At 36.1% G+C, this 14,036-nt stretch overlaps 1 protein-coding gene across 2 annotated transcripts in view; it reads right to left on the bottom strand.

The window, feature by feature from the left end:
• MXI1 (MAX interactor 1, dimerization protein) overlaps positions 1-14,036 on the bottom strand; it is a 96,259-nt gene that overhangs the window by 34,836 nt on the left and 47,387 nt on the right. For both annotated transcript variants that reach the window (XM_024121573.3, XM_024121574.3), the window contains exon 3: positions 12,050-12,079. In XM_024121573.3, the coding sequence (XP_023977341.1) occupies positions 12,050-12,079 (30 nt within the window). The remainder of the gene's footprint in view (positions 1-12,049; positions 12,080-14,036) is intronic.

Genomic DNA, 14,036 nt, shown 5'->3' with positions numbered 1-14,036 from the left:
AAGAAGATAAGCATGTACAAAATAACTACCCTCTTCTCTGCAACAGCTAAAACATATCAAACGGTCTGAATCTCTTCATTTTTAAAAGTAAATAAATTGGAGATACGAAAAAAGTATCTAATGTAATAAAAAGATGTCTCACTGATGTACCTCTTGGCATGCTTTAACTGCCAAAATTTGCACCAAAATAGAAATTTGTTTACATGAAGAAGATGACAGTTTAAGAAAAAGTATTTGAATTGCAGTTATTATTATTAAACCAATATTTATCAGAGCATTTACACTGCATTAATTACTGTATGCAACAAAAGAATTTAGCAAAACAGCACACTGCCTTAAAATCTAGTGAAATTCTGCTGCTGTATAATCATTATGAACATCGGTGTAAAAGGTATACCCAGTTTTATGGATCAAACACATTCCTTAAAGCTGACATAAAATAAATTCTTGTATACTGCATCATCTAAAATATATCAGGAAAATCTATTACTATTCCTCTTTAAATTACAAATTCATAGTTTGAGAGGAAGTGTTTTCCTAAACAAGTTACAGTTGCCCTGAGATACACACTCTGCAATCACTTGGATAAAAAGCTACTACACCTTCACTATAATACTCACCATGTCAATTATTTAAAGTCTGACTTATTTATTTATAGACATAATTTTAGAATCTGAGTTTCAAGTTATAATATTTCTTGGTTATTTTTAAAACCTAATGATCTCATCTCTTCCCAGGTATCATCTGTAGAATTGATTTAAACTTTAGGAATTGGATAACTGAAGTTCTGAGAACACTTAGTTTCTAGAATGCAATCCTTATCTGAGTCAGCCTCTGTCACCTTGCAGCCTGAGTCAGGGAATAGAAAGCTTAGCCTTAATGAGCTATTTCTAACAAAGGTCAATATAGAAATTGTGAATCTGTCTAGACACTGCTGCAATGACTTCACTGTATAGGCTGCATTTTAGATGTGTAATTTTATCCTGGCTATGCTTCCTCTATTAACCATAAATTTTACCTCTAAAACCCACCCATTACTTCATCTCTATCTCATATAACATTCAACTATCATTGAATTGAACTCTAACAGGTGCCTATCTCTGCACTTGGACAGCTATTTTTTTTTTTTTTTTTTTTTGCGGTACGCGGGCCTCTCACTGTTGTGGCCTCCCCCGTTGCGGAGCACAGGCTCCGGACGCGCAGGCTCAGCGGCCATGGCCCACGGGCCCAGCCCCTCCGTGGCATGTGGGATCCTCCCGGACCGGGGCGCGAACCCTTGTCCCCTGCATTGGCAGGCGGACTCTCAAGCACTGCGCCACCAGGGAAGCCCTGGACAGCTATTTTTAGTTTGTCTACAGTTTTCAGTGTTCCTACCCCTATAAAACTACAGTTAAAATATTCATTTACTTGCATACAACAATAAATGCATCAATTACATGTCTCTGACAAATGATGATGTTACTCTGCATACTGTTTGATAATGTTAACATCTCTATATAGCTGGTTCTACAGTTTCATAAATAGCCAAATTCTATTAAATATGTGTCCCCTACTTTCCAGTCCATAGCTACTTTTTTAGGGTTCTGTAGTTACCCTCGATAACTCAGTACTGTAACTGGACTCCTACTGTCTAAAAAAGTACAAAGAATAAAATTAACTTCTTCAGGGACTTTTACATGAATTTAAAAAATAAGGGCCAGTTTTCCATCTTTAGACTAAAAAGAGGAAACAGCCATCATTTTTACTTGCCTAATCAGAAAACTAGATCAGTAGCTGTTTCCTGCTATCTGGACAATGCCGTTTCTCCTTCCCTCCACAGCTATACTTTTTCTTTTTTCTTTTTCTTCAAAAAACCCTCCAAAGAACTGTGTTTTTAAAAAAATTTATTTATTTATTTACTTATTTATGTTTGGCTGTGTTGGGTCTTTGTTGCTGCACGCGGGCTTTCTCTAGTTGCGGTGAGCAAGGGCTACTCTTCGTTGTGGTACGTGGGCTTCTCATTGTGGTGGCTTCTCTTTGTTGTGGAGCACTGGCTCTAGGCGCGTAGGCTTCAGCAGTTGTGGCACTTGGGCTCAGTAGTTGTGGCTTGCGAGCTCTAGAGCGCAGGCTCAGTAGCTGTGGCTCACGGGCTTAGCTGCTTTGTGGCATGTGGGATCTTTCCGGACCAGGGCTTGAACCTGTGTCCCCTGCATTGGCAGGCGGATTCTTAACCACTGCACCACCAGGGAAGCCCCCCACAGCTATATTTTAAAAATTTTGTTGTTCAAGGCCTGACAAATACAGTCAAGTTATATTTTAGTATACCTTAAGTGAAACTGATACAATTACTATATCCTTTCAATTTATGGTCTTAATTTTGTTAAATTTCATTGTTAATTAGAGGCTCTGAAAAATCTTTAAATATTCCCTTTTTATATGCTACAGAACTCAATCCTTCCTCATTATCAAGTACTCGAACCACATTAGGTAGTAGCACCATATAATATATTGGAACTTTATCTGTGGTTAATTACACATCTTAAGCAGTTGTAAAGTGTTGAGTCATCTGTGCAATGCCATCAGACAATGATGAAATTAGCACTTTTTAAGTGCCAAAAGGTCAGTAGACTTTTTCAGACCTTTTCCCCAGCCAATGGTGACTGGTATGATGAAAGGATAACCACAAAGGTTGGTGAGCAATTAGCCATTTTAGTGAGTGGTGAAGTGGTATCTCAATAGTTTTGATTTGTTATTTCCCTAATGATTATGATGTTGAGCATCTTTTCATGTGCTTATTGACCCTCTGTATATCTGTTCAAATCCTTTGCCCATTTTTATATTGGGTTGTCTTTTTATTGTTTAGTTGTAAGAGTTTTTCATATATTCTGGATACAAGTCTCTTAACAGATATATGTTTTGCAAGTATTTTCTCCCATTCTGTAATTTGTCTTTACTTTCTTGATGGTGTCTTTTGAAGCACAAGTGTTTTAAATTTCGATAAAGTCCTATGTTTCTATTTTTTCTTGTGTTGCTTGTGCTGCTGGTGTCTTATGTAAGAAACCATTGCCTAGGCCAAAGTCACAAATATTTACTCTCAGCTTTTCTTCTAAGAATTTTATAACAGTTTATACCTTAAATTCAGGTCTGTGATCCATTTTGAGTTCATCTGTGTATATGGTGTGAGATAGGGATCTAACTTCATTATTTTGCATATAGGTATCCAGTTGTATCAGCACCATTTGTTGAAAAGACATTGAATTGTCTTGCATCCCTGTCGAAAATTAATTTACCATAAATATGAGGGATTGTTTCTGGAATCTATTCCATTGATCTATAAGTCTGTAAGTATAAGAATACTTAGATCAATACCACACTGTCTTGGTTACATAGCTTTGTGGTAAGTTTTGAAATTGGGAAGTATGAATCTTCCAACTTTGTTCTTTTCAAGATTGTTTTGGCGACTCTGGGTATTATGCATTTCCATATGAACTTTAGGATTAGTTGTAAATCCCTGCTAAAAAAAAGAAGCTGGGATTTTGACAGGGCTTGGATTGAATCTGCAGATCAATATGGGGAGTACTACAATATTAAGTCTTCCAATCCATAAACACAGGATCTCTCTCCAGCTAAGGTCTTCTTTAATTTCTTTAAACAGTGTTTTGTACTTTTCAGTGTACAAATCTTTCATCTCCCTTGTTAAGTTTATTCCTAAGTATTTGATTTTTTTAGATGCTATTGTTAATAGAATTGTTTTCTTAAACTCATTTTCAGATTGTTCACTGCTGATCTATAGAAACAGAACTGGTTTTTGTGTGTCAATCCTGAACCCTGCAACTTTGCTAAATTTTTTAATGAACCTAGTTTTTTATGTGTATTCCTTAGGATTTTCTATACATAAGACAAGACTATGACATGTGCAAGTAGAAATGGTTTTACTTCTTCCTTTCCAATCTGAATGCCTTTTATTTCTTTCTCTCACCTAAATGTCTTGACTAGAACCTCCAGTACAATGTTGAGTAGAAGGCATGAGAGCAGACATATCTGTCTTACTCCTGATCTTAGGGGAAAGAATTTAGACTTTTACCATTAAGTACAATGTTAGCTGTGGGTTTTTCATAAATGACCTTTTTATCAGGCTAAGGAAGTTACTATAAGGTATTTTCATAATGAAATATCTTAGTAATAAACCAAGGCTAAGAAAAACTTTCAACTGAACTTTCCAGAATTACTGGACCCAATCTAAAACTACAGACTTTTGATCCAGCTGCAGTTATATATTTCAAACCTACAATAAAGGTATAGTTTCCTTAACTACATAACTTTTAAAAAAAAATAATAATTTATTTTTGGCTGCGTTGGGCCTTCATTGCTGTGCATGGGCTTTCTCTAGTTGCAGTGAGTGGGGACTACTCTTCGTTGCGGTACGAGGGCTTCTCACTGCAGTGGCTTCTCTTGTGTTGTGGAGCATGGACTCTAGGCACGCGGTCTTCAGTAGTTGTGGCATGCGAGCTTAGTTGCTCCATGGCATGTGGGATCTTCCTGGACCAGGGCTCGAACCCGTGTCCTGCGTGCATTGGCAGGCGGATTCTTAACCACTGCGCCACCAAGGAAGTCCCACATAACCTGTTTTTAATGCAAGCAAATATCCTTCAACATTAGTTGAGATAAGAGTTTTAATGAAAGTTCCACCAAACCAATCTTGCAATTTGTTTTTCCTCCTAACAAATGTACATTTTTTTCTAGAATATGTACATTGTACATAAAAGCGTATGTTCTTTTTAAACAAGTGTCATTAAAGCACCCAAAATATGCAGCTAAAACCATTTAAGATATGCTCTTCCTGCCAAGGAATCCTAAATAGTCAGGTGATACACTAAGAAACAATTGCCTAACCCACGGTCAAAGATTTACTCTTATGTCTTGTTCTAAGATAATGTAGACCAAAACAATCACTCTGTCAAAATGTCCATGTCAAATGAGGACATGTATATAGCCTAAAAAAAAAAACTGTATTCATTATCATGTCCAAACCACTGAGATAAACGTAACACACCAAAAGTTCTAACACAAAAAAGTTGAAATTATTTATGATATTCTAGTCTCCAAGTATATATAAATCTTTACCTCAAAAAATGCTTAAACATTTTCAAGTCATGGAATGAGAAAAGAGTAAAGACCTCACAAGTGCAGCATAAACTCCGTCAGGTAAACTGCTCCCCTTTACAAAATTACCTGTCTTTTTTTTACTGTGCTATGTGATATCTTAATGAACTGAAAGAATCAATTAGCTTCTAAAAAACAAGTTACCGATTCTCTTCTTATGAGCAGGATAAAGTTCTGCATCGTAAAAATCCTTTAGTATGTTGCCAGTTATCAAGTTTTTTCCATATAATTTATTTACATTTTAAGAATTCATTAAGTTTTCCATTTACCTCCTATGAAATTGTTTTATTATAATAATATGTCTTCTGAGCTCTCAAGAGTATTTTATATATTTGTCATTTTTCACTTAAGTCATTATAATTCAATAAATAACATATTGATTATAGATATGCTCAATAGCACATTTAATCATTTTTTCGTTCAGTAAACATTTAATGAATGACTGCTATTTGCTAAGGGTAAATAAGACAAAGTCTCTGCCTTCCTGAAACTTATATTCTAGTAAAAGAAGTCAAATAACTCAAACAAATAAATAATTCATACAGAGATAAATGTTAAGGTGACAGAAAAGGCAATGGGATAGAAAGTGACTGGGGGGCAAATACTGTTCTCTAAGGAGATGACCTGAAAACTGAGAACTAAATAATGATGAAAGACTAGAGCAAGGGCTTTCCAAGCAGAAGAAACAGCAGGTACAAAAGCCCTAAGATGGAAATAAACATGGTGTGTTTCAGGAAAAGAAAGAAAACAGTGCCAGCTGGACCACAGGAGATTAGGGATAGAGTGGTAGGACTTTGTCGGCCATAGATTTTATCTAGTTGCAATAGGAAGCCAGTGGAGGATTGTAAACAGAAATGGCATGACGTGATATATCCTTTAAGAAGATTACTCTTGCTGCTATGTAAAGAACGAAATGTAAGGAGGAATGAATAGTAGCAGTTAACGGAAAATAATATTCTTTCTTTACACTGTTTCTTAGTCTGCTCTGTCCCTTTCTATTCCTAATTCCATCAACTGAATGCTGGTTCTTATATCCTTCTCCTACCTGGGCTACTTCAGAATATCCAAACCAGTCTCCCTGATTTCACAGCTAGAGTATGTGTGTGTATGGGCGCATGTCTGTGCGTGCGTGTGTGCATTTGTATGTGTATGTTTTGATCAACGGTCTCAAAAACTCACTACTACCAACAAAATAAAATCCAAATTCCTTGACATTCAATAACACTGCAGTCTAATATCAAACCACCTTTCTGGTCTCATTTCCCAACACCAATTTGATAAGACTCTACTCTTCCACTATATATGGGCTACTCACTCTTTCCTGGACAGAGCTTATGATGCCACCTTCCTGCTTCCATGGCTCTGACCCCTTTCCTTATTCTTTCCTTAGATTCAAAGTCTCTCTCTTCCTCATGGCTCAGGATACATTCTCCTTGACTATCCAGGCAGTAGCTGTTTCACTATGACCACAGCATTTTTACATCACGAGCCAGTATATACAAGTTTAACAATTCTACATTTAACTTTACTTCAAGCAATGCACTTTGGTATCTTCTATTCTATTCTACTTCTTTTTCAAATGACTCACTAAAATGACTGCATAGACTACTTAATGGGTTTCAACCTTCAGTTTGAAAAACAATTTTAATGCATCCTTCTGGACATTAATTGTTAAGATATCATACATATTCTGGTATTGAAAGAGGCAACTTATAACTACCAAACTACAATGGCCTTAACCTTAAGGATAGAAAAGGGTATCTTACACTTCATTTTATCTACCATGATGCCCAAAACAGTATTTATTAATCCTTACTGAAGAGAAAGACTGATATTACACATAGCTATCATATTTATGATCAGATATGATCATGATTGACTGTTTTGTGTTCCCATCAACTTGTTTCAAATTGTAGTTATGATGGTCAAAATGGATAGTTTTTAATAACACTTTGATCTATACTTTCTGCCTTCCTACCTTACAGGATTAAACAATGATTTTGCATAGTGGGAGAATACAGTAAGTACTCAATAAATGCTCATTTTCACCATTCCTTCAGAGGTATAAGAAAATCTCTATATGGAGGACACCTATTACCATTCACTGGGCATGCTTCTCTTTTATCACAAATACTCGGGGTACTTCTGCTCTGCCTAGGAAGGCATTGGAAGTCCCGTGTCCTCATGTGGTCCTTTTAGCTTTGCCAAAGTGGGGATAAGAGTAAGCCTTTTGTTTCAATGGAATGACAACTATTAAGGTTAAATGGCCTCTCCTGCTGTCAGCACTAAGGTTCTTGATCATTAAAGTCCTATTAAAGTTGTTGACTCTTTGAAAATCATCTTCAGTAATTTGAATTAAGAAAATGAAAAAGCAATGAAGTGATCTAAAATCTGTACTGAATGGTTTCTTCTCTGGCAAAGGACCCAACTTATAAGATAAGCCAATGGGGCAATGTAAATTCTTAATTTTCAAATCTCAAAGACTCAAAAGTAAAATTAATTTTACCATGAGATGATTCACAAAGGCTCCTGACGAATGCAGAACAGCTAAAGGTATTCTACTTCCCTTTACTTCTACCTCCTGAGCCTGTTACAACCTCTTGTAGGTCTAGAGGGACAGGGTGAATACACAGGTAACAAATGTTCTGTACCACCTAGACCAGGCTCAGTGAAACCATCAAGGTTTTAGGCAGAAAAAGAAACCCAGGACCTAAGAAACCCAGGACCAAGAAAGAATCTGAATTTCTTTATCAGGTCTGAAACTACCTAAAAGCTCCCTAATGGGCTATAGGCATCTTGGGGTAATTGTGGGCCAGAGCAAACTACTCTGTGCTCGCCAGACCCTCTGAAATCTGGGAGTACGAACCTCAACATTTGTTGGCTATTGTCTCCTCAAGGCCAGACCCAGGGCTTCAACAATCTTAGGACTCTGTTTAAGATAGCCATCTGGGGACTTCTCTGGTGGCACAGTAGTTAAGAATCTGCCTGCCAATGCAGGGGACACGGGTTCGAGCCCTGATCCTGGAAGATCCCACATGCCGCGGAGCAACTGGGCCCGTATGCCACAACTACTGAGCCTGCGCTCTAGAGCCCACGAGCCACAACTACTGAGCCCAAGTGCCACAACTACTGAAGCCTGTGTGCCTAGAGGCCGTGCTCCACAACAAAGAGAAGCCACCACAATGAAAAGCCCACGCACCGCAATGAACAGTAGCCCCCGCTCGCTGCAACTAGAGAAAGCCCGCAAGCAGCAACAAAGACACACCTCAGCCAAAAATAAATAAATAAATAGATAGATAAATTTTTTAAAAAAGATAGCCATCTGGAATTACTCTGTCATTCACTAACAATTTAAAATCATCTACTCTAATTTTCACTGCATTGCCTCAGTAAAAAAACCCACTAACTTGGAGTAGCTTTATATGCAAGCTTTTAGAACTAAGCTTTTTTAAAAAAACTTTTGATATGAACATATTGTATGTAGAGCGGCAAAATTTCAAAAATATGACTTGCTTCAGGAATATCTTTTCAGAATGAAAACAAAATCAAATCACTCTTTTGACAGTGAATTACTTTCTTCATATAAGCTCACACTCAAAAGCAAATGAAAGGTAAAGCCAAAATTCTATTTATTTTAAAGGATGCCAAATCTACGTTAACTTTTTATTTAATATGTCAAATAAAAACACTGCCTTAGAAAAAAGGATCATTAAATAGAATTGGGTGGGGGCCTAAAAAGTAATAGCAATACAGACTTAAATATTAAAAATATTCTTGCTCTTTGGCTAAAACATCCCTCCACCCCTCCCTTTAAATCATCCTGTGTCTACCAATATTTTTGTTTTCTTGTTAGATCCACTTTTCAGAAGTGAAGTATAGGTTATTCAATTGGATTCTTCCTTTAACACTCATCCTCTGACACATTCCACTAAATTAGAGATTTATTTATATTGATAAATATCCCTTTTAAAAACAAATATATCTTGGAAAGGTTAATTCTATATTACCTTTCAACCTCAAAGAAGAGAGGGAGGGAGGACGAAAGAACAGGAGGGAAGACGGGAGAGAGGAGAAGACATAATTTGAGAAATAAAGACATCTAGGACTATCAGAAGAGGACAGAAAAGGATGAGTGAACCATGCTTTAAGAGAGGTAGGGTAGGAAACCAGCCAGAAAGTCTTAGACCTAAGTAAATAAAATGGGAACAAAAAGCCTTCACTGGAGAGAGCAGAGATCAGGTACAGTCCAGGTGATAAAAGCCACACATGCTACTCCAGTGCTATAGACAAATACTAGATTAAACAATTTACAGGGAATATCAAAGTAATACTATGGGTGATAAGGTTATCAATAAGTCAGAATTGATATACAGAATGCATTGAATGAAGTTTACGCAAAGGTTTTAAAAGCTCAATTCCAAATACTTTACTAAACAGTCTCTTTACTCTCGTGTTAAACAAAGGTTTTTGCTAGATTTCCAATGAGGGTCTCCCAAGGGCCACATTCATGTGGGTGAAATAATTATAAAAGCCACATGTTTATCAGTATTTAAAACATATGGCCCAAAAATACACTCTGTGCTCTAAAGGTCAAGAGAAGGTTTTATTTTTAGTATCTTCAAAGCTGTTATTTCTTAGTCCTTTTGCCATGTTTAAACTAGCCAGATACTTGCTTTAATATACTAGAAATATAAGACAGAAAAGAGACTCTTTAAAATAAAACATTTCCTGCCAAACTGCTTTGCCTCAAACTAGCAAAACATTTTTGACTACACCACTGAACTTTGCTCCAGTTTTATCCTTCATTCAGTATTAAAGCTATCATCTACTATACATGCATCAAATGCTAGACACCAAGGATACAAAATTGAACAGAATCCCTACCTTTGAGGTAGTCATAGTCATTTGGCAGAAAGAGACATATAAACAGATAATTATAAGACTACCTGATTAAGTTTTACAATAGGAGATATGAACAGAGCATTGTGCAAATAAAGTGGTAAAAGCCACTAAGTCAGCCTGGAGGAAAATGCTAAGCCTCTTCAAGAGGATTTGACATTTAAATTCATCTGCAATGAGGCAGTTGGGTTAGTCAATATGTAAGGGCCCTTCTATTTTAAAAAGGGCAGGACAAAAAGTTGAAGGTCATAGAAAGCTTGTTTGTCAAAAATGGGTGGTACACCCAGCTATTCTACTTCTGGGTATTTATCCAAAGAACAGGAAAACAGTGATTTGAAAAGATATATGCACCCCTATGTTCATTGCAGCATTATCTATAGTAGTAAAGATATGGAAATAACCTAAGCGTCCATCAATGGATTAATGGATGATGTAGCATGTATATGTATGTGTGTATACACACACACACACACAGACACACACATATGCACACGAGGGAATACTACTCAGCCATAAAAAAAGAATGAAATTCTGCCATTTGTGACAACATGAATGGACCTTGAAGGTATATGCTAAGTGAAATAAGCCACACAGAGAAAGACAAATACCTATGATTTCACTTGTACGTGGAATCTAAAAAAAACGAAACAAACAAAATAAAACAAAAACAAACCTATATATACAGAGAACAGATTACTACTGGTTACCAGAGGGGAAGGAGGTTGTGGGGCAGGGTGCAATGGATGAAGGGGGTCAACTGTATGGTGATCACTTTTTAGTGCATACAGATGTCAAATTATAGTGCTGTACATCTGAAACTTATATAATTTTAAAAATGGCTAATATAAACAATTCCAGTTTGTTGCTTATTACTTTAACCTCTGTACCAAAAAGAGAATATTTAGTCATTCAATCCTCATCTTCTCCCCCAAACTTGTCCTCTTCCTATATTCCTTTTTTTAGTAAATGATAATACAATCTAAAACTTAACCTTCCATAGCCAACTAATCACCAGTTTCTACTGATTATATTCCATACTATTTCTTTATTCTACTTCTATCTCCAATGGCTACCATCATCTCTTACCTTGGAGGCTTCCAATGGCCTCCAAAGAGTTTTCTTGTCTCTCAGATCCCTTCTGCCAATCAGCCAATTCTTTACACTGTAGCCAAAGTGATCTTTCCAAAACCCAAATCTGATCATATGACAAACCACCTTAAAACCATTCAACTGCTCCTTACCGCTCTCAGAAAAAGTCCAAACTCTTCAGCATAATTGTCAACATCTGGCCTGGCTTGCCTCATGCTACCGTCTTTTATACTCATACTGAACCTCTTGCAGTTTCCTCAATAAACAGTGCTCACTATCCGCTGGAAAGCCTTCTACGACTCCCTCAAGAGAGAATCAGGTGACCTTCAAAAATGATCTTTCAGCATCCTCTGCTTCTCCATCATCATACTTACCACACTATACAGTATTTTAATTACTTATCTTTCTCTCCCAGGAAGCTATAAATTCCTTAAGGTCAGAAACTGCCTTACACATTCTTGTATTTACTATGTAAAGCATTACGCCTGTCTGGCACTGACATATAGATGGTGCAAGATAAAGATTTGTTGAATGCATGCATGAATGAATGAATGAACTGCAAAGAAAGAGAAATTCAATATCCTACAATTTGCCATAATAGTTATTAGCTACATTACAGAAACCTAATCCTTTAGCAAGACCATATTTAAGCCATGAGCCTATAACAATTAACCCGTTGAGACAGAAATAAAGAACGCTCAACATAAACTCAAAATTCAAATAAACTTAGAGTATATTTATGTCTTCCAGTTTAGATAGCGTAAGCGGACTACTTTTTGGAGAGAATACACATATATCAGAACCATGATATGTTACACATGTAAAAAAGTTATAACTACATATGCAATATATTTTCACAGGTCAAATGTTGAGTTTGCTTTTTAACATATATGAAAGCTGCACCTCATCACTGACTCACCGATTCTTTTCCAGCTCATTGTGTGTAGACCTAAAAGGGAGGAAAAAAGGGGGAAAAAAAGAGTATTAGCCATGTTTTGTTGCTGAGGCTATAGAAAGGGGGATTAGTTTAGGTACTGCTAAATAAATTCACCCAGTTAATTTATTTAACAATGCAATACATGGTCAGACTTCTATCTGTCTCACTCATCAAGAAGAAATAGTCTATGTTCATTAAGACTGTTCATTCAGGTTTACTGTTTTCAGTTAACAACTCTAAATATTTTGAAATTAGGATCTCATTGTCATTTTTAATAAAATTGACACTAACAAGTATTCTCTTGCCTACTTCTAGGGTCCTATGTTTTACTGATTTGTAGACATATTAGAAATTTTAATTCAAACATAATCCCTTTTTTTTTTTTGTTTAAAAAAAAAGGTATATGTACTTCCGTGTCCTCTTCTATCTCCACTTACCTACTCCTAAACATAGGGAGAGAAAAAATTTTGGCCACAACAGAAGCTGAAACAGGCTTGCCTTACTGCTAAGTGATACAGACAAATTCAAGCCTTCTTTCCTTGAATGTGAAACATAAACCAAAAAAAGTTATAGGAAAAAAATAACATGAACAGAAGAAAATATATTAATAAAATAAAAAACACATTTTTAAAAGACTGGGAGGATACACCTCAAAATGCTAACAAAGTCTTCTGTTTGTGACTTTTTTCATTTTACTTATTAGTATTTGTTATAATAATACTTACCATCTATTGAACAAGGTGAGTGTCTGCTAAACAGTTAACATACATTACCTCATTTTATCCTCCAAACAACCCTCGTTTTATAAACAAGAATACTGAGGCTCAGAGAGGTAAAGAGACATGCTCTTGTCCCAAGAATATAAGTTGCAGCCATGATTTAAGCCCATGTCTGTGTTACTCCAAACCCCAAGTTCTTAACCACTCAATGACAAGCAATACTGAAGAGAGGTTAAGGGCACAGACTCTAAGGCCTGATTGATTGGGTTCAAATATTGTGTGGCCTTTTAAAAGTCCCTTCATTTCTCTGTGCTCAGTTTTCTCATCTACGAAATAGGAAAAATAACAGTACTTGCCTCAATATGATTGTTATGAGGAATAAACAAGTTTATGTTGAACATCAAAATATAACAAATGCTACCTAAAGTTAGCTACTATTAGAATTATATTATACTAAGTTCTCTTGAATAAACGTATTATTTTTACAATAGTTTAGCATTAACAATAATGGAATTTTATAAAGGAAAATTTAAGTTTCTGTCATCAGAACTGAAACTTTAAGCATTTAATATATTCTGGTTAATGTCAAAAGCCTTCAGATTATTATATTACTGATTACTTTAATCTGATTTATTATTTTAATGGATATTTAATAATCAAATTTCTAAATTTTAACAATAAGAATATTTTTGTCAGTCTCATAATTTGTGGAAATTTTACCCACTGTCTTAGTTCAAGAGCCAAAAGCCTTCTTTGAATTACTGTCTACTGTCCACCTTTTGTTTTCTTAGCAGTTTCATAAGGTCCAAGTGACACAGGATGAAAAAGACTGATGTTCATTTTTTTTTTAAACATTTTTAATGGAGTATAATTGCTTTACAATGGTGTGTTAGTTTCTGCTTTATAACAAAGCGAATCAGCTCTACATATACATATATCCCCATATCTCCTCCCTCTTGCGTCTCCCTCCCACCCCCCCATCCCACCCCTCTAGGTGGTCACAAAGCACTGAGCTGATCTCCCTGAGCTATGTGGCTGCTTCCCACTAGCTATCTATTTTACATTTGGTAGTGTATATATGTCCATGCTACTCTCTCACTTTGTCCCAGCTTACCCTTCACCCTCCCCGTGTTCTCAAGTCCACTCTCCACGTCTGCATCTTCATTCCTGTCCTGCCCCTAGGTTCTTCAGAACCATTTTTTTTTTTAGATTCCTAATATATGTGTTAGCATACGGTATTTGTTTTTCTC

The sequence above is a fragment of the Physeter macrocephalus genome, chromosome 20 (assembly GCF_002837175.3).
Source record: "Physeter macrocephalus isolate SW-GA chromosome 20, ASM283717v5, whole genome shotgun sequence".
Taxonomy (NCBI): Eukaryota; Metazoa; Chordata; class Mammalia; order Artiodactyla; family Physeteridae; genus Physeter; species Physeter macrocephalus.
Note: the sequence above shows the minus strand (reverse complement) of the source record. Positions and strands in the feature narration are given on the sequence as shown.